This window comes from Poecilia latipinna, unplaced genomic scaffold, assembly GCF_001443285.1.
Source record: "Poecilia latipinna isolate Pla-1442-1.1 unplaced genomic scaffold, P_latipinna-1.0 Scaffold307, whole genome shotgun sequence".
Lineage (NCBI taxonomy): Eukaryota > Metazoa > Chordata > Actinopteri > Cyprinodontiformes > Poeciliidae > Poecilia > Poecilia latipinna.
In genome coordinates, this window is record NW_015112923.1 from 482,470 (window position 1) to 508,343 (window position 25,874).

General features: G+C 40.0%; 1 protein-coding gene across 2 annotated transcripts; it reads right to left on the reverse strand.

Moving 5' to 3' along the window:
* Positions 1–2,343: 2,343 nt before the first annotated feature.
* aff3 (AF4/FMR2 family, member 3) lies at positions 2,344–20,435 on the reverse strand. 2 transcript variants are annotated; one of them, XM_015034659.1, is made up of 19 exons: positions 20,227–20,435; positions 17,951–17,995; positions 14,600–14,674; positions 13,657–13,690; positions 13,526–13,583; positions 11,943–11,994; positions 11,757–11,791; positions 11,427–11,610; positions 6,533–8,551; positions 6,292–6,416; positions 5,649–5,817; positions 5,454–5,560; positions 5,271–5,334; positions 4,654–4,790; positions 4,502–4,573; positions 4,313–4,406; positions 4,172–4,221; positions 3,853–4,058; positions 2,344–3,155 (listed from the first exon to the last, which is right to left on the reverse strand). In XM_015034659.1, exons 1-19 carry the CDS (start codon positions 20,296–20,298, stop codon positions 3,034–3,036), a joined length of 3,720 nt encoding a protein of 1,239 aa, XP_014890145.1. In that variant the 5' UTR covers positions 20,299–20,435; the 3' UTR covers positions 2,344–3,033. The 2 variants fall into 2 exon arrangements, with proteins under 2 accessions (XP_014890145.1, XP_014890144.1); XM_015034658.1 differs by having other exon boundaries at positions 2,345–3,155; positions 5,643–5,817; positions 20,227–20,434.
* Positions 20,436–25,874: the final 5,439 nt, after the last annotated feature.

Genomic DNA, 25,874 nt, shown 5'->3' on the forward strand with positions numbered 1-25,874 from the left:
GCGATGCGGAACTTCCGGTGCTTTCATTCAAAATAAAAGGTTGTTGCTATTCAGTTGCGTAGCCAAAAAAAAAAAAAAAACAACAACAAAAACACATTTAATAGGTAGACATTCCAAAAGTAAATAAGTAGATGAAATAAGTTTAAAAACAGATAAGTTAAAAAGAAGCTTTTTGTAAAAATGAGTAATTAATCATAACATTTGATTTAAAAAAAAGAAATAAAATTTAATCAGACATGAATGTAAAGTTATGTGTAAACTCTGCTATTTTGAAAAATAACATTAAAAAAGTGTAAAAGCTTATGACAAAATAAATAATTTAATCCATCTCGCACACAAATCAGCTACTGTATGAAGACTCACTGGTTTTTCTTGTAGTGTTTTGGGTTCATTTTAGCATTTAAATAAATACTATGCAAATATAGAAAGATTTAATTCGGTTTTCTTAGCCAAGAAGTAATTTATTTTGAAATAAAACAATATAGGCGCAACTTCCGACATTGTGACGTTCGTCAGGTAGCTTAACAAAACGCCATTCCACCGGCTTCTTGTTTTGCAGCTTCACTCGGTGTTGTGGCGCCACTACGCGGACAATTGAAGAAATGTCATCTGAATGTACCACGGTAGTTTATTGTGAATCTGAACACTTATAACCCACACAGTCTCGTTTCCGTAAAACCAAATTGTCTGCTAAGGAGCTTACTTGCTCTCAATCAGGCTGCGTGGTTGTTTTTGTGCTGCCTGTTTGTTGTCGTACCATCAGTCTTGTCAGGGATTTTTGTTGGATATATACCGTTTGATTTTGTGATCTATTGCCCTGAGACCTCACCAATCCGGAAACTATATAGTCCTGCTGTGGTGACGGTAACCTTGTGTTTCCTCTGAGAAAAAAAAAAAAAAAAAAAAAGCTCAACCTCCTGAGAGCTTGATTTGTTTTGGACACGTGGACTCTTGGCTGTCTCAGGGGGGGACTGACAACAGGAAATATGATGAAAATATAATCTTGTTTAAAACAAGCCCATTAAACGACGGCGTCATTCTTCAGTTATTAGATCACAGTCAAGATGAAGCTTAATGCTGAATTTATGTAAATTAGACCTCGTATTCTAAAGAAAAGTCACGATGCCGTTTGATGCTATCCCAAAGACTCTTCTTATTGGATGATCTCTGTTGCTATGGCACCAGACATCTGATGCTGAGCGCTTCGGTTCCTCTAACGTGTTGATGCAGTAGTGGTTTCTCATCTGAGCTCTGAGCAACTGGACTGAGTCACATGTCTGGTTGTGACACAGTCCGTGGACGCGTGTGCTTTTACACATAATGTAGAAGGAAACCTGTTGACATCACATCCTTTGTCCTTCCTTTGACTGACCCAAGCCGAACCCTTATGACGCCAAGCATGCTTCCTTTTTTTTTTTTTTTTTTGTAGTAAACATTTGATTTATTATTTAGCAATGCCTGTAAAAGTATTCACCTGCTTTGGATGTTTCACCATTTTAGTGCTTTTGAAAATCATCTTACAGTCAATGTGATAAGAGATTTTAGATTTGATTTGAAATAAGAAATTATACCGTTGAATGTTAAAAAAAACAACAACCCCTCCCCCCCAAAAAAAAAACAACAAACAAACAAAAAATTATCAATCAGAAAATTGAAAATTGGCTCTGTAGCTTGTGCACATATTATATATTGTCCTGAAAGGGTAACGTTTTAATGCAACAATTGACTTCACCTTTTATATTGAATATATTTTAAGATACTTTTACCTTGATATTATTTTTTTTCTAACATTCATGCCCATAAGCTAAATTACGTTGACCGTGATGATATTTATACCAGCAATCAAAGAATGAAACATACTATGCATACACCCCAAAATATATTTTTTATATAAACTTCCCTAAGCAATATGTCCCACCTTGACACACTGTTTGTAATAATCAACAAACATCAAGCAAGAGTAATTCTAGTTGGTTAATTGATCACTATTTATGGCAGATCGAGACTGTTTGGAAGAAGCTGAATTGAGTTGTTTGAACCAAAGGACACTGTACAAAATGTTAAGCATGGTGTTGGCAGCATCATGGGATGGGCTGGGACTGCTTTAGTCAGTCAATAGTACAGATGAATTGCATTTAAAGTCTATGGAAGAAACTTTAGATTTCTTCTCAATCCAACAGCTTCTGCCAAGACGTGTGGTCAAATATCAGTCTAAAACTTGGCCAGGTGTCTGAAGTGTGTGGTTGAAGTAAAACTACTTAAAAGACAGAGAGCACAGGGTGAATATGTGTGTATTTTCACCATGTGGATAAAAAAAAACATAATTCAATACTCCAAAGTCTTTAATGCATTGAAGTAAATGAGAAGAAATCCAGATCATGACTGTTAGACTAAATCTCTCATAAGATTCACAACAACAAAATATATTATTAATTCTCAGTTTATTTTTTTCTTCTTACAAATAAGATGATCTATCAAATATTGCACAGTAAAAAACAGAAGAAGTGAAAATATAAGACACTTTAAAGGAAAAATCACTTCAAGAATTTCCCCTCTTTGAGAGCGATGCATGGACGATCATTGTTTTTGTTTTTTGACCATTTTCTCTTCTTTTGCATCCAGAGACAATCTTTGCTGAACAACAAAGTCTAAAACACAGATAAGTTTCACTGTCCTTTGAGGTTCAGGGTTTATTTGGCAAAAAAAATAAATAACAAATTGAGACCTTAATTAGCTGCAGAACAGACAACTCTTCAGAGTAATCCAACAACGAGGAAGAATGTTGCAAAACTGGTCCTTTAGAAGGCTTTGCACACATAATGCTGGTGTTTACATCCCAACGTTCGACAAGGGCGGTTTGTGGCTTAGTCAGATTTCATTTAAGTCTATTTTGACACACCACGTTGGTTATCAGTGCTTTCCTCACAGCTGTTTGGAGATCTGCAGATTTTTTTTTTTTTTTTTTTTTTTTTACAGCAGAATTAAGCTTGAGGAGCAGCTTGGCGGGTTAAGGAGAAATCCTCTCTGTTGGAATCAGTTCAGTTTGGCACTAATGCGTATCCACTGAAGAGCCTGCCTGGTGTACTGAACAGCGTGAGCAATGCTACTGTGAAGAGTCAGTGGCCCAGATAAAGTATTCAAGTAATTGAAGAATTCTGTAATGATAAAGACAAAATTCAATGTTTATATATACATATATATTAATAGTTCCGTCAGTGCATTTTATTTAGGATTTTATGTGACAGATCAACAAAAAGTAACACATAATTGTGAAACAGAAACAGGATGCATGATTTTAAAAGTCATTTTAAACAAATTAATACCTGAGAGTGTCATTCATGTTATTCATATCTCTATCAGCTTTGCTCACAGAGACTGCAACTATGGCTCTTTCTTCTTTGTGAAATAGCTCAATTTAATTTGCGGTGGATGCGGAGTGTCAGCAAGTCTTGGCCTATAAAACATGATTTGCCCTGTATTTACCTATATAAATTGTTAGAACAACATCGACTTTCTTCTTCCACAAAGGCCAGATTTCTCCTTTGTCTGACACCAAATGATTCCACTGCACTATTATTACTTAAGCCTATCAGAGTATAGGTGGCGAAGAAAAATAAAAAGCCATGCATCCTTTTTTCTGCCAATTCATAACTATGCACTAATTTGTGTTGGTTTATCACATAAAATTCACCTACATAAAATTGAAGTTTAATGTGAAAAAGTTAAGAGGTATAAATTATTATATTTATTTTATTTGTTTTGCAAAGCAGCATATATATATATATATATATATATATATATATATATATATATATATATATATATATATATATATATATATATATATATTACCTTTATTCTCCTTTGCGAGGTTGTCTGCCACCTCCCAGTATTCATAGCTGTACAGGACACTGTTGGTGATGTTCAGGTGGTTTGCTGCCATCTGGTGGATGCGCTGGGGTATGCTTATGAGCGACGCAGAGCTGCTGCCCCCATTTGAACCCCGTCTGTGGTGTTTTGCAGTGGGTGACAGTGAGGACGGGAGTCCTGCTGTAGGCCTGGGAGTGAAAAGACATGCGCAGCAGAGCGATGCCAATCAGTATAATTTCAAAGGCCAAAACAGAGGAAGCCAAGACGATTAAACGTGGAAGCCTAGTTATTATCCACTCACTTCCCAGAGTCCATCCAGCCCGGTGGTGTTGTAGGCACTTTGGGAGAACTCTATAATAAGACCAAAACAAAATGTATGCAGCCACACGCACCAACATTTTACTATTCCACCAAGCAGTGACGTTTGTGTCATTAGATATACCTTGAAATAGTCGAGCAGCACTTTGGAGTACTTTAGTGCATGATCTTTTTTTAAGCGAAACATCTGCCAGTAAAGGAGGGCAAGGCATCTGAAACTGTAAACACAGACAGACCGCAAAACAATTCTCAAAATGCTCATCCTTTGTCGCAGTGACAGATGTGGCGTAAACAGAGAGGATGACAAACGCACCACAGCACTGCCAGCTGTTTTTCTTCCTGTCTCGCTCCAGGGCCAGAGTGACCCTTGAGCCTCATTGCGTACCTTAAAACACAGAGGGAACAGTTAAGTTTTTTACCTTGAAATCACATTTGTTTTGGCAACGTTCAGTAGATGTAATTTACCGGATCAGCTCCACTGTCTCAGAATACATGGTGAAAGGAGACTTTGCCTCGAGTGGCCCCTCCTCCATCGCCTTCCCACATTCCATGAAGGACAGAGCCGCATCGACGTAGTTAACAGCTTTTCCTAGCTTGTCCACCTGAAAAAGGCAAGTAACAAAAGCAAATGAAGAAAACAACAACCAGCCGTGTTCAAGAAGCATTCATTTGTCCTGTTCAGAACATAAATTGTGAAAGCGTCTACTGAAAACTGTAGCAAATTCAAGGTTATTTCTGTATTTGCATGTTTTGTTTAAAATAAGACAGATGATCAGGATATGATTTTAATGGATCTACACTTAAATAATCCAAAGGTAGATGTTTAACCCTCTAACAATAAAAGTGATGTTTCAAATAAAAGTTTGAAATGCCACAGTGATTGTTATGGTGACTCTTTTTGTTACTGTAATTTGCAAGCATTGCTGCTTTGAATGCCTGATTGAAGCAACCGCTAAACTCTTGCATACTTTTCTAGTAAAAAAAAAAGAAAAGAAAAAGAAAACTTTTTTAGTATTTATTCAAATTTATTGCATAATATCAGAGTAAAAAATTTGGTATTGCATCAAATTTTAAAAACTCACCATTGCATCAGCACGGTGCTTCATCCGTTTAGCTTCATGTAAGTAGTATTCAGCATGGTGTGAACTATGAGAAAATCGAGCATACATGGTTAAAACCTGGTGGTGTTTTGTCACCAGTAAGTTGAACTATCTCAGTTTTATAAGTAAACTGAAAGCAGTGCAGAGGCTGATTTGAAGACTCACATTTCTTGGCTTGGTACGGTCCCTCTGTGACCAGCTGGTCCCCAGGTGGACTCGGGTGGTGGCTGATGCTGCCTTGATACTTTTACACACTCCACCTCAGTCTTGGGCTGCACAGAACATGGCTAAATGAGACCAAATGTTGCAAGGAGAAGAGTTGTCTACACAAAAGTTTATGTGCCAAGATGTCACCTTTACATCCGCATCTCTGCTCTTGTCTTTGCTCTTCTGTGCCCGGGACTGCTGCTGTTCGGTAGTTGTCTTTGTTTTGGAGGTGGGCCTGGTGGGTTCAGGGCTCTGGGGCAGTGGAGACAAGGGAGACAAGGGAGACACTGGCCTCTTGTTGTCCAAGAACTCCTCCAGGTATCTTCAAGGAAACATATCCACAGATTCCTTTGAAACCCAAAATTATACATGGCAAAAAAAAAAAAAAGCAGTAGAAAACTTATTCAAGCTGCAACTACTGGCAGATAAGTTTGATATTTGCATTTGGCCTGTTTACTTCTTCCATTTCTAATATCACTTGGGGCAACTTCCCAGATGGCCAATACCAAAAACCATCCCTGCCTCTACTACCCTTAACACACAGTATAAAGTGCTATTCCACATATTCGAACCCACCTGGGATGTTGAGAAAACTCAGTTTTCTCTCATCTGACTAAGGAATCTGGTTCCAGTTAAAGCAGAGTTCAATGGACTCCCCACATTTATGGTTGTGATGGACGGAAATGACTCTCTCCTGCCATGCCTCCAATAACCAGTTGACATGTAGGTAGTTCAACGGCATGCAACGTAAACTAGAAGTGCCTAGAAGTGCTTTCATGACTTAAGGTGTTATTACCCATTGTGCACTGTCTCAGTAATGATGTTCTCAGCTGGTAATGATGAAGGTTCTTCCTGCCCTGGTGCCTCGCTTGGATAAAGAAGACTCCTCTTGGTTTCTCTTTGCGCTACGCCATTCTCTAGCTGGTGACAAAACAACAAAGTACAAGTAGACAGAAAATATTTCCATGTCATATTAATGTGTAGAAAATACTCTTGGTTTATTGTCTCAAGATAAAAGTGAAACATTTGTTTTCTACCTTGCGTTTCCTTTTGCCATCTGTAATGGAGGTCTCAGGGTCATAAACCTGTTTCATAGCCTCCTTAGATTTTTCCTTCATCAATGAAGATGATTTGGAAGGGGATAGTTTTTTACCAGTGGAATCTGTAGGACTGTCCGGGACTCTCTTGAGAAGACAGAGGTCTATCTGCACCACCAGATTCCTTAGCCCCCGTTGGGCGGTGGAAGGAGTTTTTTCCCCTCGTCCAAACGGGACTAGTGTATAGAGCCTTTGCTTAGCCTCACTTTGCTGCCTCTCACGTGGATTATCTGAGCTGGGTCGTCTGGGGTGTACTGCCTTAGGCCTGGTAGTGTCAGGTCTGGTTGGAGCTTGGTTCCCTGTCTTGGTGACTCTCCTGTGAGAAGTGGACTCAGCTGAAACCTTGGTGACAGAGCCAAGACATTCAGATTCAGAGTCTGAGTTGGAGGAGGTTGTGGAAGATGATGATGATGAGGAGGAGGAGGAGTTGAAGGATGGCCTCTGGGGAGGTGGGGAGTGTGTGGATAATAGGGGTGATTGGTCTCTGATTACTTCTCTCTTCTCCTCACATCTTCGTCCCTTTTTTGGCCTGCGTTGACAGTCTAAACTCTCTTGAAGGCGATGTTGTTTGTCGTTAGAAGGCACTTGTCTGACCGCTTTCCATTCTTCCTTTGCCTGCTCCCCCTTCCTCCTATTTTCTCCTCTTCCTGTGTTCTTTCTCCCACTTTGCTGTTCTGTTGCTCTTTCCTCCTCTTCCTCCTCTTCTTCTGGCGAACTTTGGATCCAGGGACGTCTTAGTAGCTGCTCCTCCGCCAGCCTTCTGTCGTCCTTTCGTTCTAGTTTCCCTAGTTGTTTTTCATGATGATGTCTATCCTCCTTGCTTTCATGTATTCTCCTCTCTGCTTGGGTCGGATGAGGTTTCCTCTGAACTACTTCCTGTTCCTTAGACTGAGGTTTCCTTTGTGAGGTTTTGGCATGGTTTGGATGTGTGGGGTTTGAGTTTGTAGCCTCCCACAGCTTTGTCCAGTGTATAAGGTTAGAGAAGGGTCCAGAGGTCGACCCAGTAACAGAATTTCTAGTAGCTTTACTGGCAGATGTGGAATGAGTACTGGGAGCTGTGTTGGTTTCACAGCCAGTAGGCACTAAATGCTTTGTTCTTTTGGGGCTTTGCTGTGAAGGTTGTTGAAATGGTGGCCGTGGCTTGGGTTTGGATTGGTTGCCTTGGATTTGATCAAAATGTGTTGGATTTTTAGTTTTGGGGGCGTTGGAAAGCTGATTAGTTCTTGGATATGAAGTAGGCTTGTGTGTAGATTTTTGATTGGGATTCAGTTGGGAATTTAAGCCTCCAAAATCTTTCAACTTGCTTTGGCTTTGGACTTGGTCTTGTGTGTGATGATTCTTAGGTTTGAGCTGATAAGATGGTTGAAGATGAATGTTACTCGTGGGCTTACTCTTTAAACTGGTGCCAGGCAATGGTGCAATCCATGGTCTTATTTTAGTCCTGTGGGGGGTAGATGTTAGAATAGAATGCGACTGGTTCTGGTTCTGACCCCCATGGTAGTGAAAACCCCGTGATGGAGTGGGTAAGGTGGGACTAGGACTTCTTGGGGGATGTTTCGGTATAGGGCTTGGGCTTCGACTGGTCCTCGGGGTTCCACAAGGACTGGGGCAAACACTTAGAACTGGACTTGGAGGTGGGCTATGTCGTGGACTAGGGGTAGGACTTGGACAGGTGCTGGGGAACGGGCTGGGACTTGGGCAGTAGCTGTAACCGGGGCTGGGAACTGGGCTGTTATCGTTACTGTAACTGAACTGTGGACTTGGAATGGGGGTTTGGCTTGGGCTATACTCCTGATTGATGTCCCATGACCTGGCTGGTGACGGGGCTCTCTGACTTAGGGGAGAGGCCTCAGGTTCTGCAATAGCCTGAGACAAATCTTGATCAGTCCTGGCAGATTTTTTCTTTGATCTTTTCAGCCATTTGTCTAACTGCCACTGGGTAGTGGAACGATGGTCAATCTTAAGAAAACAACAAAAAAAGAGAGAGACAAAAGGACACATGATTATTTTATATAAATCTTTGATAGCCATGAGGTTGATGCACAAAGTAATGTTGAATCAAGAACCAAAGGCCCTGTTTTGGACATTTCTTGCTAAAAGGAAACACATCCAAAAACTCAGACCAAATCCATACGAACCCAGATATTTTGCAAGACATAGATGTTCAACAACCTTTGCAGATCAAAGATAAGTTTTTGGTGACCAAAGCTGATATTTAAATGATATTTAACACTAACAAAACAAAAAAGATATTTTCAAAGTAGATATTTAAAAATATCCATTAGTGGTGATTTGCACTGGGTATCTGGACAACAACAAAGAGCCATATTTTACACATGGCCCTTCTGACTTTCTGTGCTTGAAACCACAATAGCAGTGAACCTGTTTTTAGGGTTTTATCAGATTCACTTTGTCTTCTTATGCTTATGCATAGGGAATAATAAGAGGAAAAGGTAATAGTTGGCGCCAACAGTACACTGCTGTTTTGGTGATATCTTTAGCCTAGCTTTGTTTAGCAAAGCTCGGAATCTTCTTTATAATTTTGATTTAGTTAATGTTGACTTTACTGCCATCTGCTGATAGAGTAGATGTATTACCTCTGTTTGATTTTAAAAACGGTTTGCTACACAAAATCGACTTTTTCGAGCTGCATTTCATGCCATAATGTTATTCCCTCATCAAAAACATACCCGGAGTGTTGCTTGCATCAATATGGGCATGTTTGAGAAATTCTTGAATCTCCCATGGCAGTCATTCAGGGGTGCCTACTGCTTATATGCTTGTTCATACAATGCGCCGCCTATTTGCACAAAACTCCATCCTTCATCTGAAGTTCCCAGTTGAGCTCCTGCCCCACAAAGCACCCCTCTCCCACCCAGCTCCTTCGGACCAGCGGCAGCAGCAATCCACCATGTGGAACTGCGTGTCTGATGAGCTTATCATTACAAACTACTTGTCAGTCCAACACTCCTAACAAAAGTTGTAAGCGGCATCACTGAGAAGCATTGTTGTGATGACGTCCAGAAGGGGGAGTGTCAGACAGGTTAGGAGATTCTTAAAGACACAGAAGCCAATTTCAAGGCATCAGATACAACCATGATGTGAATGAAGTCAAATTTATTTTAACTTATTTTATATAAAGCATTTTCACAATAACTAAATTTAACATTTTTATTTGACTATGATGTTAGTCAAATAAAATTTTCTAAAATTAGATTTTAGAAAATTATTTATTTATTTACAAAATTGGAGGAAAAATATCTGTTCAAAAACGCATCCATAGTACCGTAGCTGCATCTTCAACGGCTTGCAGAACCACATTTAGCAACAACATGTTCCTATATTTTCTTTTGATGTGTATTACATAGACACTTAATAAATTTCCTTGACAAATTAACACATTCTGTATGTGGAAAAACCCCCAAAACATTTAAGGTAAAATCAAAGCTTAACAGATTTCAAATTACATTTTAGTGCCACACACAGGTGTGTAAATGTGTGTTTAAATTCTTTGATTTCTTTGTGCACTTCTGTGACATTTATGAAATTAAACTGAAGTAATATTCGTAATAAACCAAGGCGACTGTCGCACAACTTTGAAAAAGTTGATAAAAAATATCTCAAGAAAAAAAATATAGCAAATAGCAATTCAATCTTTTCTGGAATTAAAGAGAAACTTCTTGAACTATAATTAACAAATCCCAAGTATGTTTGCCTAAAAAAACATAACACAGAAAATGTACTTCTTATCAGTAGCCTGTGTATTACGTGCATTCACAGATGCAGTGCATTCACTCTGTGCTTACAGAATAGCTACACTCCTGTTTAGTCATGTCAGTAAATTCCTTAATCTTACGTTTAAAACTGTTTTGAAAAGCATAAAACCTCTGGGGAAAACAAAAGTTTTTACTCTAATTAAAGAAACCAAAGGGTACTCACAGCCTGAGAGCAAGCTTCTTTTTCTTTTACGCCTTCACTTTTTCGGTCTGACCAGAAGAGCTAAATTAAACCTCGACTCCTTAAGTCAAACAGTGACCCCCACACCCTCCACCTCTGCCTCCACCTCCTCCCCTCATACCTCGCTCTCTTTTCAGAGAAGACACTGCATCTCTTGTACCGTCTCGACTGCCCTCCCTCCCCTTTTTTTTTTTTTCTTGCTACCTGAAACTCTGGGTTTGCTGCTTCCATAACTGCTGCCCCCATTTTTTTTTTCTGAAGGAGACACTCAAACACTCCATCTAAATGAAAACCACATGGTGCACCCCCCCACACCCCACCTCACCCCAACAAACACCCTCCCTCACACTCTGTAGGGGCCCAGAGTAGCATGTTCAGTAATACAGTCTGCAATGTCACACAGGGCCCTCCATTCATAACAGAGAAGCAGGTTTGCCCCTTCACTGCATACATAGCACACATGTCAACCACCACAATGCCCTGCACCTCCAAACGCTCTGCACATCATCTCTTAGCTCCATAAAACTTATCTGCAATACATTCTCCTATGCACTTTGTTTAACACATGTCAGCATAAACTCGGTCCTTGATGACATTCACCCACTATGGCTTTCCTCTAAGACTCACCGTTGGGGCTAATTTCCAAAGTTGCCCCACATCACCCCCCACCCCCCGTCCCAGTTACAGGCATTCCTCATTGCTCTGTCCCTCCCCACACCTGCTGTGGACCGCATCGAGTCCCCACCCCCCCCCAACCCCTCACACCCCATCTGTGGAGACTTCATCTTAAGGCACATAAACTCAGGAGGAGATCTACCGTACACAAACTGTTAAATAAATGAACTGAATCACATCGGGTGGCAGCTGTATTTCTCACCTCCTTGTTGTTGCACAGTGGCTGCGCGCTCGCAGGCGACGGAGGATCCGGGTGAAGTTCTGGACTCGGGCTGCGGGATCGAAGGCTGCTGCTGCCCGACTCTGCAGAGGAGTCTGAGTCCGAGGAGTCTGAGCTGGAATGTCTCACCCTCCTGCCATGCGTGTGCGCTCGCTGCGCCGACAGGCTGTCAGTCAAACCGGGTACAAACATCAGAGACGGCTCAAAACGGACGAGCCGAGCCAAGTGGAGCGGCGTTACACACTCAGTAAAACCGATTCCTACAGCCAAAATACCAATAGAGATCATTGAAAGAGAAATTAGTGGGAGTACCTGTTTCTGTCCCAGGAAGCTGACTCATGAATGGCCTTTGGGGGACATAAAAACAGAAATTGATCATCCACTGCAGCAGTAGCAAAAAAAAAAAAAAAAAAAAACTAGCAGAAAAATGGCAACCATCAGGGTTAAAAACATTTATTTAGATGTGATTGAAGACTGAAAAGGCTGAGATTGACCTACCCTCTGAGTGTCATCTTCATCACTACTTATCTTCAGGTCATCAGCAAGCATTCTGCGAATGTACATTCAGAAATCTGAGCTGTTTGGCTTTTAAAGCTCCATAAAATACTGCAGTGAACTCATGTAAGGAGATTTTCCTGTTAAAAAAATAAAATAATAACAATAATAACATTAATAATAATAATAATTATATTATTATTATTATTAAAAAAAAGCTAAAGGGACATAAACTGGGATGAATTTACTTGTATAAAAAAGCCTAACTCATGTTGCCCTCAACCCTTATTGTCACTCCTTGTGACAATTTAACCTTTTCGGTGTTTATTTGGCCGTATTATTTGCGTCATTATCCTGTTGAAATACCAACTGATGACTAATTTATAGTTTTCTGGCAGAAATCATCACTTTTCTTAACAAATTCCCTGTCAATTTAAAGAGTCTGAGGTGCCTTGCACTCTAACAAGATTTAATAATGTTCCCAGAACCAAACGGATTCACAGCTTCACAGATTATCCCAAAACAGAGGGTGAGCTGCTTCTTCATATGGCGGTCATGTGTTTCACGACACCAAGGTCACTTTGTTGATCTCTTCTGAAATCAAATATTTCCATTATTATTTAAACTGGTCGACATCTTCAGTAACAGGGTTCCTACACATTTTTCAGAAACAAATTCCAGAAACAAATTTCAGGGGTTCTGATATTGTAAAATGAATTTACAATCATTTTAGAATGCAAAATACAATGACTTTATGACTGATATCTCAGCAATTGGCAGGTTTAAGTAAGAAAGGAAGAAAAGAAGAAAAAGACAAAAGAAAATAAAAAGAAAAATGTATTTTTTTGTCTCAAAATACAAATATTTTATCATGGTTTTTTTTTTTCAAAGTAATCCCTAAGTACAAAAAGTTAAACATAAGCTCCATACTTTTTCAAAGTGCATAGAAAATAACTCTCAAACTTCAACTACAAACAATAGATCTGTTTAACACCAGCAGGCAATGGCATGCCAGTAAATGTGAAAGTTGATGCCTACTGCAAGATTTTAGCTAATATTTTTCAAATTGTGGTTTTATAATTCATTACAGACTAAGCAGAGCATCTTATAATGATCTCCTGAACATAAATAAGGCTTAAATAAGCAAATAATGTCAACGTCTGACAGCTCGGGGAGGGGAAAAAAAAATCTGTTTCATAACAAAGCTTGTAAAATAATGTGAGGCATGCAGTTGGCTCCCACCCCCTGAACATGTGTTTCAGATTAAAAGCAGGATGTAAAAAGTTAACAAACAGGAGCACATCGGTCTTCACTGACAACTTTCAGGAATGTAAAGTGACCCTTGACCCAAACTGCTGCCCGAAACACGGTTTGCCTGCTTAACGTAATGTATCCAATTTCACGTGTGTTCCTTCCCTCTTGATCAGTTTGCCCTGTAGCTGTTCGGATGATAAAGATCGTAAATTCGTTTTAAAGAGGTTACACGGGCAAACAAATCAAACGAGTGGCCGTTCCTGCATGTGCCACGGCAGCGGGTTTACGGGAGGTGACCCGAGCCGGATCGCGTTTCTTCAAGCCCGACTTACGATTTGTGAGGTGCCACGTAAGGATGACGAGCCATTCGCTGCTGAGCGTCCCCACGGCCTGACAACAGAGGGAGAAAGCATTAACAGAGAATCACACAAAGACGCAAATTTGTCAGTTGGTAAATTCATACTTTGCCTTTGTTGGGCGGCTGGATGCCTTGCATCCTGGGGGGAAAAACAGGAAAAATAAAAATATAATATTCATCTCTAAAAAAAAAAAAAAGATCTTTATTAATACAATAGAGCCTCTGCTTATCTGCAGATATATTCTGTGAAAACATCACAGAACACCCTCGAGGTAAAGTAAACATGAGATGCGGGATTGTGGGATTTGAATTTTGTTTTTCGAACTGGAAGATTTGCTCATTTGTTAACACAGTGTTACTAAATATGGAGGACTCAAGTAAATTGTTTATTTCACATCTGCAGTTAGGTGGCCGCTTCCCTGCACTCCAAATGTGTGTGCTGTTTGGTCCCTCGAAGAGTCAAAACGGCTTGAAGCTGAAGTCAGAGGCTTAGATGGAGTGATCATGATCACGGTCAGGTCAATGGTGGACATTTAACCACCCATGTTATCAGAAATAGAAGACCTGATTTGAACTGGTTAGTCTCTTGAGCATTGCCCAGAAGTTTGATGTTAGTCTGTTTTTTTAAAAAAAAAAAAAAAAAAAGTTTAAATGTTTGCTTGAGATCATCGCCTCTCTAAGTCCAAACATCTGACAGAAAGTGTCACCCCTAAGTGGAAGGAAATTGGTCAGTGTTCAAATAAATCCCGTGAACCAGCAAGTCTAAAGCCTTTCGTAAACAGGAAGCTGATAAAGACCCAAACAGATCCAAGATGTAATAATTTCACCAAGTTCCCTCTAAAGCTCATTAAAAACAATGAGCTTAAAAGTTTTTCACCCCCCGCCCCCCCCAAAAAAAAAAAAAAAAGAATATATATATATATATATATATATATATAGATATATATATATATATATATATATTTCAACAAACCAAACCTCATAAAACCACATGTAGTTCCCTTTTAATTAGACAAACAGAAAAACACACACACACATATACACACACCTTAGGGTTGTAGAGGATTCGCTGGGCCTGCTCCCCCCCCAAGGCTTGCTGGGAAGGCCAGGACTGAGTCATGTCCTGCGCAACGAAAATAGGAGTGAGGTTAAAGGTGACTGGGGAATCATAACAAAGGAAAGCACACTGAACTTAGGGACAACTTTCTCCTCCCTTTCACAAGCACACGCAGCAGAGATCGACATCTGACTCTCATTCATGGCCCTGCTCTCCGTCCCGCCCCCCATGACTCTTGACGGAGGCAAGTGTTCACTTTAGGGCCGAGTTCAGGTTGAAAGATGTGAATTACATGCTTGAAGTGGTTGTGATCAGTGACTGTGCGAAAAAAAAAAAGGAAACCCCTCATGCTGCGAGCACCTGCTCATGTAGCTCAGTTTCTGGAAACATAAGCTAGTCACAAACCGATGGGTGAAAGCTGTTTCTTATAAGCATGAAAGAAGGAAAAATCTGTTTATACTTATCAAGAAGAATGGAGGTATCGCAGGACAATAGCATAAGTGGACTTTTAAAAGCATTTCACTCCCAAACCTGCGAGCCACCATGCAAAAATTATGCAAAGCACTTCAGTTAGAAATTATCGGCTTCCAGCGCAACATTTAGACATTTGAGTCTCTTGCAGGTCGCTTCCAGCTGCAGACAGTTTGACAAAAAAATAAAGGAAGAGAATTCACTCTGCAGATTTGAACTATTTTGGAGAGTGAGAGGGGAAACTCACTCTAAAAAATCATCCCCCCCACTGCAGCGGTGCATTGAGACAGGAAACACAGCTGGTATCTGCGCACGGTATTTTTTGTGAAGAGGTGTATCAACCGTTATAACCACATAAAAGTGGTTTATTTGTGACAGAGCTCACTCACAAAACAAGGAAAACAATGCTTATTGGTTGAGGCATTTTGAATGCAAACATATGACTTCAATCAGAAGAATTACTTGTATTTAATCGCAGCACACACTTACATAAATTTATATATCTATATATAACTATATATATATATATATATATATAGTGGAATTTGCTACCACACAAAACATCAGCGACTAATTTTGAGCTACTCACTCATTTTTATTTTATTTTATTTTATTTTAAACCTTTTAGTTATTTTTCTTTGATTTTGGGGGACTTTTGGGGTTTTTGGTTTGTTTTATTTGGGAAGTTTTCACTCTGCTTTCCATGTTCAGTTCATTCATTAGTTTTAAGATTCCTTCTGCTTTTGTTTCTGTAGTTTATAAGCATTTTTTGTGTTTTTATGACGTACAGCGCCTTGAACTGCCTTGTTGCTGAAATATGCTATACAAATAAACTTGACTGATCCATTGATTGATTTATTTTCTGCTCTACACTGAAGTTTTTACAATTACTCACTGTAGATACTAATGATTTATTTTGAAAACCTCTGTTGCTTCATCTCTTTGTCACCTTTTTGGTACGGATCTCAATTATTTCTTATTTGATGGTTGTTTTGTAAACTTCTCTGGTCTCTGTTTCCTTGTTTGCCTAGTTTACTGTATATCAGATCTGTCTCTTACAGCAAGGGACTGTGAGGACCATGTTGCTATTTATCAATGACATATTCCTAGCTCAACAATCACCTCTCCAGCCTAAATCTCTCCTCAGGTAGTATGCCTTTGTCAGAGTCTCGCGTTGTGACTCCGGCCTGTCCTCTTGTGGTTCTACTGCATTTTTTATATATGCTTTTTTTATGACTCAGGTTTTTAAATTTTCACCAATTACTTTGTAAAGAGGTGTACTTTCACCTGCTTGGCTCCTCTTTGCATTTGGGTTTTTCACTTCACCATTTTATTGCATGTTTTCCTATGAAACAATCTGTTCAATTAAATTAGAAGGGCATACAAATGGGCTCAGTTTGGGGATTTTTCCCAAGCAATCAAAACATTTCTTCAACTCCCAAGGGGAGTTTGACGTGAGGGCATTTGAGGCCTGAAATATCCTCAGTATTTGGTGAACCTGGCCAATTTCCCAATTTCTCCCCCCTCTCCGCTCATAACAAAGCACCCCTGAGGGGGGAGTGTTTCCTCTCTGTGCTCATCCTTTTCACTTCATTATCTCCCCTTCCTCAGTCACCAAGGACACAGTGCCAACCCTTGCCTCTTTCCTCCTCCAACAACAACAAGGTATCCCAGGTGAAACATCATGTGGTGCCATCTTCCTGCTCCTTTCCCGCCCCATTCCCTCCACTACGGTGGTATCTTTTCCATTTATTCTCTCAAGTTCATTCAAGCAGAGGGAGAGAGAAACGTACAGGTGCACCCCGATAAATCGCAGCTAATGTTATATGTGTTTATCACACTCGAGGCAATGTTTCTAAAGTATGCAAAAACATTTTTACTAGGGCTAGTGAAAACATAAAATTCAGTTTGTCATTTGAAAATTATATAAAACCCAGAAATTCTGCAAGTTTTATGGCCTGTAAAATCAAGGGAGAGACTGCTGGCTTGAGTGTTGTCCTTCAGAGAGTTGCTGAAACCTGCCACATTGATCCATGCCAACGGAGAGTTGGGGAAGATTCAGAAATCACGGACTGAAGCTGGAGTCAGGGTTTTACGAGCCACAACAGAAAGACATACCCAAGATATGGGCTACAAATGTCGCACTCCTGGAGTTAAGCCACTCTTGAACTAAAAACGAGGGATGCAGTCTGCCTGGGTCACAAGGAAAAAGAACAGGACTGTTGCCTAGTGGTCCTTTGTCACTTTTTTTCAGGTGAAAATAAATCTAGCGTTTAATTTATGACTCCAGGTTCAGGAGTGGAACAGCCCAGAATCAATTGGACAAACTGTAAATTGACAAAGTCTTGAATGATATTCTAGTTTATCGTGATGTACGTCTATTTGTGTAAAGAAACCTATAGCAGCTTTAATATAAGTTTAAAAGAAATGAATGAGACTCATTTAACTGATCCTCTACAGAAAATAGTCATTTTTTATTTTATTGAACTGAATTTTGAATTGAAATTAATTTATTGTTGTTTGTCACTATGCATACGTACAATGAGATTAAAGGTCACAACACGTCGGTAAAACGAATGAGTAGAAACTTTAGATTCTCATATCTCAGCTAAAGGAAAATTCAGTAGATTAACTGATGCATAAAATCACGCTAAGTCGCTGCTTGGGTTTCCTCCTCTGAGCAGCTGGATCGTCCGTTGAGTCAATTTTTTCAAATGACTGAACGTTTTGCGACATTAAAAAATGAATGCAAGTGAGGGACCTCGGAAAGCGCAAAATGAACTTCAAATACGACCTGATTCATTTAGAGACAAAACTGCTGTCATTATAAAACAAATTGTTCATATTGTATGTTAATTATCTGCTCCTTACCTTGAGAATATCTTTGGCACAGCACTTGTGTTGGCTTCTTTTTCCCTGCACAAATCAAAGAATGGAGAACTTTTTTTTTTTTTTAAAGGAGCAGCGTACCTTAAAAACAAAAAAAGTTAAAGACAGGCACTGACAGTGATAGGTAGCCTTGTGAACCACAGAGCAACTTTGGATGCAAATTTCAAATGCAGAACACATTAACGCGTGACATGCTGATCAACAAACAGAGAGTATATCAGAGACAATAGATAGAAAAGCTGATCAGTTACTATCAGTCGTTGCTCACCATCTGATCTTGAAAACGCTATCACCCAGCCAGTCATAAAAACCCTTTACCTTCGCGCCTTTTTTTATCTGCTGCGTTCAAAACCCACTGTAACACTTTACTGTAACTCTAACAGCCTCATGCACACACACCTACTCACATACACACACAGTAACTGTGAGTCTCTCTGAACCTCGTTGATGACTCATATCTTAGTAATCACAGCTGCAGCATGATCAGCCGGATACCGACACTGAGCAAAGCAACTTTCGGTTTCAACGTCACATGGTAAAATCCCTTTCTGAGCAACTGCACTCACAGGTGAGGGTCAGAGAAAAACGCAAGAGCCGTACAGTACAAACATGCTACTGTACAATCACTGCCAATCTGTGTTACTCCAGCGGGTTTCCGCTAATCAACAAATAGTGCTTTCCCCTTTTTCTTGTTGAAATTTTGGGTCTCTTTATTTTGACACGACCGTCATCTAGAGTATCATAAAGCTGGCGTAAAGCTCTTTGAAGTCTTTGAACTTGAAACAGCCTGGTGCAAATAGCCATTTAATATTTACCATCTACTGTCATACATGCAGCAGGCGGCTGAGTTATTGACTGCTCAATATTGTTCACAACTATCGAGCATTGTCATATTCTGTCACATTTCTATGTTTTCATGCGACCAACACAAAGTGGAACGTTGCATTCATCTATAGTCATTCTCGTTTACTGTGTCCCGCGCAACCGTTTGCTTCCAGAAGTCACCTAGTTAGTAAATGGAGTCCACCTGTCTGTGGTTTAATGTCAGCATAAATCAGGCTGTTTAGTGAAGACAGTGAAGGCTTGTTAGAGAAGATTAGTGGACAAACAGCACCACCAGGACCAAAAAAAACCCCACATAAATCCAAAGACACATAAATCCACATCTCAAACGTGAGAATGTGTCACTTTTCCAACAATTAGTTGGGTGCTCTATAAATCTGGGCCACAAGGTAAGCCAGTAGCAATTAGCAGAAAAAGTGTGGAAGAAAGTGCTACGAATGTATAAGATAAAAATGTAGCCTTATGGCTTCTGTAAAGATTCTGCATGGAGAAAAATTAATATTACTACAATAGGACCGCCCCAGTGGTGAAACATGGCGGTGGTCACATCATGCTGTGGGAATGCATTTCTTGGTGTTCCTGTAAAGCGCCAACACCGGGAGGCTGAAAACAAATGGTGCCGTAGTTTCAACATTTTAGTTAGTAAAGAATGGAAAGCTGATATATAATTTTCCCTTAGACTACGGTTCTGCTCTGTGTTGCTCTCTCATCTTAACTTCCAATAAAATACACAGTGGCTAAGCTTTAAGAGTTATGGAAGCTTGTTGCAATTTACTTTATGTGTGTCATCTAAGTCCAACTATCAAAATTTTGGAGCATTTTTCGGGCCTTAGGCACTAATTATAACACATAATTACAGACAGTCCAGAGTTCAGCTTCCTGTGCACATTAAATAAAATGTTGTCCCTCTTCACATTTCTTTTAGTTTTAGCCTCATTACCACACGAAACATTCACTGGCACAAGTGCTGCAGGCTACAACTCTGGTGCAATACCCAAGTGCGTTAACCTCCGTACCCCAAGGACCCAAACAAACCACAACCCATCATAACACCTGCAACAGTACAGACAATAACCAGCTGTTGCATTCTTAAAGTATTCCCAATTACTAAAGTTGTGCTTATTAATCGCAGGATCACAATCTCAGATTTAAAGTAATACATCTAGTAAAGCAGAAAATGTTAAACCTTGTAAGCTAATCGCGTATTTTAGGTGAAAAAGTTTGTTTACTGATTCATCTTTCCTGCATCTCTTCACTAAACGTAAACGTGCTCAAATTTCAAGGATTCGGACGCAGAAAATGAAGCTGGTTCCGCCCATGTGAAGTCCAACCACTGAAGCATACTCCACATTTAAGAAGTTCACACAGACCGCATTTGATGTAACTTGTCTCTAAGCCTCATTCCGCGCTCTCACCTGAGAATATGCGTATCGGAGCAAAAGGCAGACAACGGAAAGCTTCCCTTTGCCACCGAGGACAGTAGGCATGGTTCCTGGATGTTCAGTGTCCTCCTCCGGTGTCCATATCAGTGAGGACGCGCGTCAGTGACCTGACTTCGCACGCCGGGCTTCTCTCTCTCTGTCTCTCTCTCTTTCTGTCTCTCTCTCCGTGTCCGTGGGCGCTCCTTCCCCTCCATGTGACGGACGGACACAGACGGGGGATGTAGGCGGGTCGGGAACGTCACAGATGACGGGGCATTACGCGAGGGAATCACGACTCGCTGGCTGTTGTCATCGCCGGTGCTTAATTGTCAGTGGACGGTGAGGATATCACGGCAGGCATACCGATGATGATATAAAGATGATTTATTAGACGTACGGTTTCACCTTTGAGGTATACTGAGATGATGTCTTTTAGGGTTATGAGGGTATAGAAAGCTGTAAAAACAAACAAACAAACAAACAAACAAACAAACAAACAAACAAACAAACAAACAAACAAAATAAACATTCCCCAAGTTGAGATTTACTGATTAGCCTTATGCCAGTGACAAACTATAAAAAACTGTCTATTATGTTTCTGTCCTGATACATATTTTTTTTTACATTTCAAAGCAAGGTAATCTGATCAGCGTCGTGCAAAATCAAGCCTTTCCCCATTTCGTCACAACGTATTGGGATTTTATGTGATATGACCAACATAAAGTAGCAAACTTGTTCATGCTGTGTGAGATGTTCAGAGCTTTGGATGATGTTTCAGGCCCTAACCTCGATTTGAACGTCTCCATAACTTTCTCCCCGACCTGCCTGCTGTGTTCCTTTTATCTTTGTGATTCTCTAGTAAACCTCTAGTCCCTTAAAGCTGAATTAATACTGAGATTAAACCGCACACATGCAGGCTTCTCGGAGAAAATGTTTGCATTGAATTTTGTTTAAGGATATCAGGCTAAAGAGGTCTAAATAGAATTGCAAGACAAACTTTTAAGAAAAAAAAAAACACAGACTTTCACAGTAGCGGGTAAAACTTTGTTCTAATTATATGTTTTGATTTTATCAGCTGACTCAGTTTCGCATCTCAGTGCAACAATTGTTCTTTTAATCATGCATTTGCCTACACTGTCACAAGATGCATTTTTAAAAATGTGTTCAAGACTTAAGACGTGGTTTATCTTATCAGAAAATGCAGATGTGATCATCTCTCTTCCAGACATCTTGTCATTGCTTCATGTCTGGCCCATCAGTTACTCTGCTAAATGCAGTCAGGCCTGTGAAGCGGCTCGGAGCTGTGCAGGCTTTAATTTGTCATCTTAAAATGCGAGCTGTCTCCCTGAGTCAGACGTGATGCAAGAGAGAGACGGAGAGAGAGAGAGAGAGAAGCAAAGTTTCATGGTGACTGATACATTAGAGCTTTGATTTACGAATATTGGCTGACACCTTTATATTTCTTACTGATTAAACCTTGAATTTGATTGTGGCTGCAGTTAACAGAGAGTTCAGTCATAGTCAACATCCTCCTCCACACAGTAGCACCCCTGGTTACAGACCCCTGGTTACAGACCCATGGTGACAGAACCTCACAGGCCCGGCAGCATCCCTCGACACCGCCTGCTTCAAACATATAGCCTCAGGAGTCATCGCTCCTACCAACACTCACGTTTCTTTTTGCTCTTTCGTACGCGTATGCTGAAATGTTAAACAGGGAAGAGTGAAGAGAGCTCCGTTGTGTCTGAGTTACGTTTGAACTGTTGTAACTCAGGTTTGGTTTTCTTTGCAGATCCAGGAATGCAGATTTTGGCCTAAATAGACAACAATGGTCCATTTTCTCTAGCAGAGCATCTGTTATCAGGAGCTCATACTCCTAAAACTAGCACAATAGTTTAAATCTATAGGAAACTGTTAGCTGATTAACACCTTACTATAAAAATGTGACCAACGGTATGCATCTCACAAGATGATAAATGCTGATGTAGTTTCGCCTGCGCCACAGGTAGGAATGACTCTCTGCAGGCGTCTGGCTGCCCTCATATCTGTAGAGTGGCTCGGATGAGTTTGTCAACCTGTCAGCAGTCAGTGGACACATGAAGCACGACGAGAGCTCCATCTAGTGGCCATTGTGAGAAAAAACACTTTTCACTTCACAGGCTAGAAACGGATCTTAGGAGGGCAGATGAATCGCTTTCTGACACACAAATCACACAATTGTGAAATAAACTACAGTTTGTATTTTTTTTCTTAAGCCGATGTCCTATTGCAAGAGATTTAATCTGTCCCCATAAAAACACAGTATCAATCAAATTGTATTTGTATGACACCTTTCAGCAGCAAGGCGTTTCAAAGTGCTTCACATCATAAAGACTCAAAAATTCAAAATCACAGAACACACAGTCAACAACATTACATTTTGCCATCATTACACATCAGATTGTTGATTAATGTTTCATGATTATGTTTCAAAAGCAACTCTAAATGTCTGGGTTTTTAGTCTGGATTTAAAGGAACTCAGGGTTTCAGCTGTTTTGCAGTTTTCTGGAAGTTTGTTCAAGATTTGTGGTGCATAGGAGCTGAATGCTGCTACTCCATGTTTGGTTCTGGTTCTGGGGATGCAGAGCAGACCCGAACCAGAAGACCTGAGAGGTCTGGAAGGTTGCTACGACAACAGCAGCTCTTTAATGTATTGCGGTGGGAATTCTGGCTCTTTTTAGAGAACCGGCTCTTTTGGCTCGGATCACTAAAAAGAGTCAGCTCTTTCTGCTCCAAAGCGGCTTTTCAGATTTTTTTTTTTGTTCCTTAATTTCTAATCTAACAGAAAAATGTTGCAAAATGACTGAGAGCTCATCGTTGGAAATGACTGCATTCAACAGTTCTTCTTCTGGGTCAGCGTAAAGTGAAATGTGCATTTTGAGTTTTAAAATACCATGTGAGATTTTTATTTGGCTTTTGATGTTTACATTTACAGATTTACCTGCGAAAAATTGTTGGAAAGGGAGCTTTTAATTCAGAAATCTTCCCATTTTGTCTGAAACTTGTGTTTGTATTGAACCGCAATCAGAAAACATGTTACATGACAGTTTACTGCTCTAATGTAATGGGTTTTAAATGTTTTCTTCTCTGAAAAACAGTAAATCTCTGGCTCTGAAAGGAGAGAAGGGATTATTTAAATCCACCAGGGGGCGTCCTGAACTGTCTTACACTAAAGACTGGAAAGAGAATTAAACCCAACCATAGTTATTGTATAACGTAGAAAATATGTGACATTAGTTACACACAGAAAATGTACATTTTAACACTATTTGTGGCGTATGATGGTATAAAAATAAAAATAAGCTATTTGCATGCTTATATTTTGTATTGTTTAATGGACTGAGAGACTGCTATAATTTTCCCCTCCATGTATGAGAAGCAGTGTGCTGCCATTACATAATTCAGGATAACAGCCGACAGCTGATAGAAAGTTCTTAAGACAACACTGATGTGTTGTCTTATTATACAATTTGATCACTATGTTGTTTTTTGCAACCACTGCACATTATCACTTCAGCTTTTCTGCTATTTTAAGTTGATTTTTTTTTCAAAACACATCAGAGAAAATTGAAAAGTGGAGGAAAATTCTGTTTTTATTTTATAAGTTTACAATTTTTTTTTTAAGTAAAAGGTTCATAGTTAAGTAAGGAGTAAGCACAAAAGGAGAGACTCGACCATGGCCTCTCAGCGGCGGTTTGTTTGGTTGCTGGCGTCCCTTATACATCTGAGGAGATACAGTGGCGTCTGGAGCTAGCAGTTGATCAATTATACTACAATCAAGCTGAGGATGGTTAGCAGTTGATCGACTATGGATATGCTACAATCAAGCTGAGAATTCCCTTCAATGAAGTTGAGGATCGCTTCTGTCAAGCTGAGGACTCCCTACAAGGTGCCTGGCGGATCCACCCGACCCATCACAGTTCTTTGGTTAAGTCAAAGAACTGTTCCAATGGCGGAGAACGGTTAGGTGATGGCAGCCTCATGTCAGCCAATGCCCTTTTTCAGGAAGCAACCACAGCAAATCAATGCCAGACCAGGTGTAGCTTCTATGGAGAGAAAATGAAAAGCTTAGTTTCTAACTAAACTTTTTAGTTAGAAAAAGTTTATTTTCTAACTAAACTACTTGTTTAGTTTGAAACACCAGAGCGCCACCTTCTGGCATCTATCCAGATCAGTTCAATTCAGATTAAGGAACTGTTTCTGGCTTCGCTTTTCCCCCCCTCCACCTTATCGTGGTGGAGGGGTTTGAGTGTCCCAGTGATCGTAGGAGCCGTCAGGGGTTTCATGCCTCTATTTGGGTCTGGTCTGCCGGGGCAAACGGGTCCTAGGTGAAGGATCGGACTAAGAGCAGCCTGAAAACGGCCTCACCTGTTCAGTTTGAGTCGCTACGTCACATTGAGCCAATGGATGCTGGAAGAGAGGAGACGCAGCGAGCTTCTCCTGCTGGGCAGATCGGAGAGAAGAAAATGAGGATTTAACTATACCGTCCTGATGAGCAGCTACTTTTAGTCCCAGATGAACTCCATCATCCATTCTGGTTCCCTTCATCCATCCATCCAGGTTCCCTTCATCCATCCATTTCTGGTTCCCTTCATCCATCCATTGATTCTGGTTCCATCCATCCATCCATCCATCCATCCATCCATCCTGGTTCCCTACAAATTTGTGATAATTAGGGCACTGTAGGTAAGTGATTAAACTGCGATAAAGGATAGAATCAAATAAGTGTCCTTCCTACTCCTTTTCAAACAGGAAAGGAGTGGTAAGCCAATTATTTTGTTGGTTATGTATGCATGATTTTTTCTGTCCTACAAATTGCCTGTTTTTAAAGACCTGTTTGAGAATAGTGCTGCTGCTGCTGCTATAATTGTTTGTGTGCAAGAAATGAGCTAAGGTGGAATAATTTGTTTGTAGTGTACATTAGGTGCACAGTGACCTGCGCAATCCGGTGGACACATTGTGGCGACGCTGCATTTTATAACAGACTGCCATACAACGAATTTGCAAAAGAAAAAAGAGCTTGTGGTGATCTGCATTTGTAGATGCTGTTTAATTTAATTTCAGTAAAAACCAGTTTCACCCGTCTGATACTCTTTCATTCTTACAAATACCTCTGTATTTAAAATATTTTTAAAAGGTAGGATATTCTCATAAGAGGATTAGTGCAAACATCTTCTTTTAGCTTTTCATTTTAGACGGATAGGATATTCTGATGAACAAAGTGATATTTTTGTGTTTTTATCGTGTATAGAAATTGTTCCAATGCTTTGCTATGCATAACTCCCAAGCTTCCACTTAAGTCTCGTCACTCAAAGAATGTTATCCCAATGATAATATTTAACACAGCCTGCTGTAGTTTTCGGTTTGTAAGCATCACGGTAGAAGTTTTAGACGCGTAGCACCGACAGATAGACATAGCTATCTATCTGTGCTACAGTAGGAAAATCTGACGAGGTAGCACAAATATTCAGAACAAGGAATTATATTTACTTAAAACAAGCTTTTGTTGAAACGTTACTTGTAAGTAAATTTTGTCTCATTTCAAGTGTAATAAGATATTTGCATTAGAATCGACACCAAAAGTACTTGGTAAGATTTTTTTT

Coding starts and splice junctions, on each gene's coding strand:
- aff3 (XM_015034658.1), bottom strand. CDS start 20,298: ATGCCTACTGTCCTCGGTGGCAAAGGGAAGCTTTCCGTTGTCTGCCTT. Junction 11,995..13,525: donor TACGTGGCACCTCACAAATC/GTAAGTCGGGCT, acceptor GTACATTCGCAG/AATGCTTGCTGATGACCTGA. Junction 5,335..5,453: donor ACCGTACCAAGCCAAGAAAT/GTGAGTCTTCAA, acceptor ATTTTCTCATAG/TTCACACCATGCTGAATACT.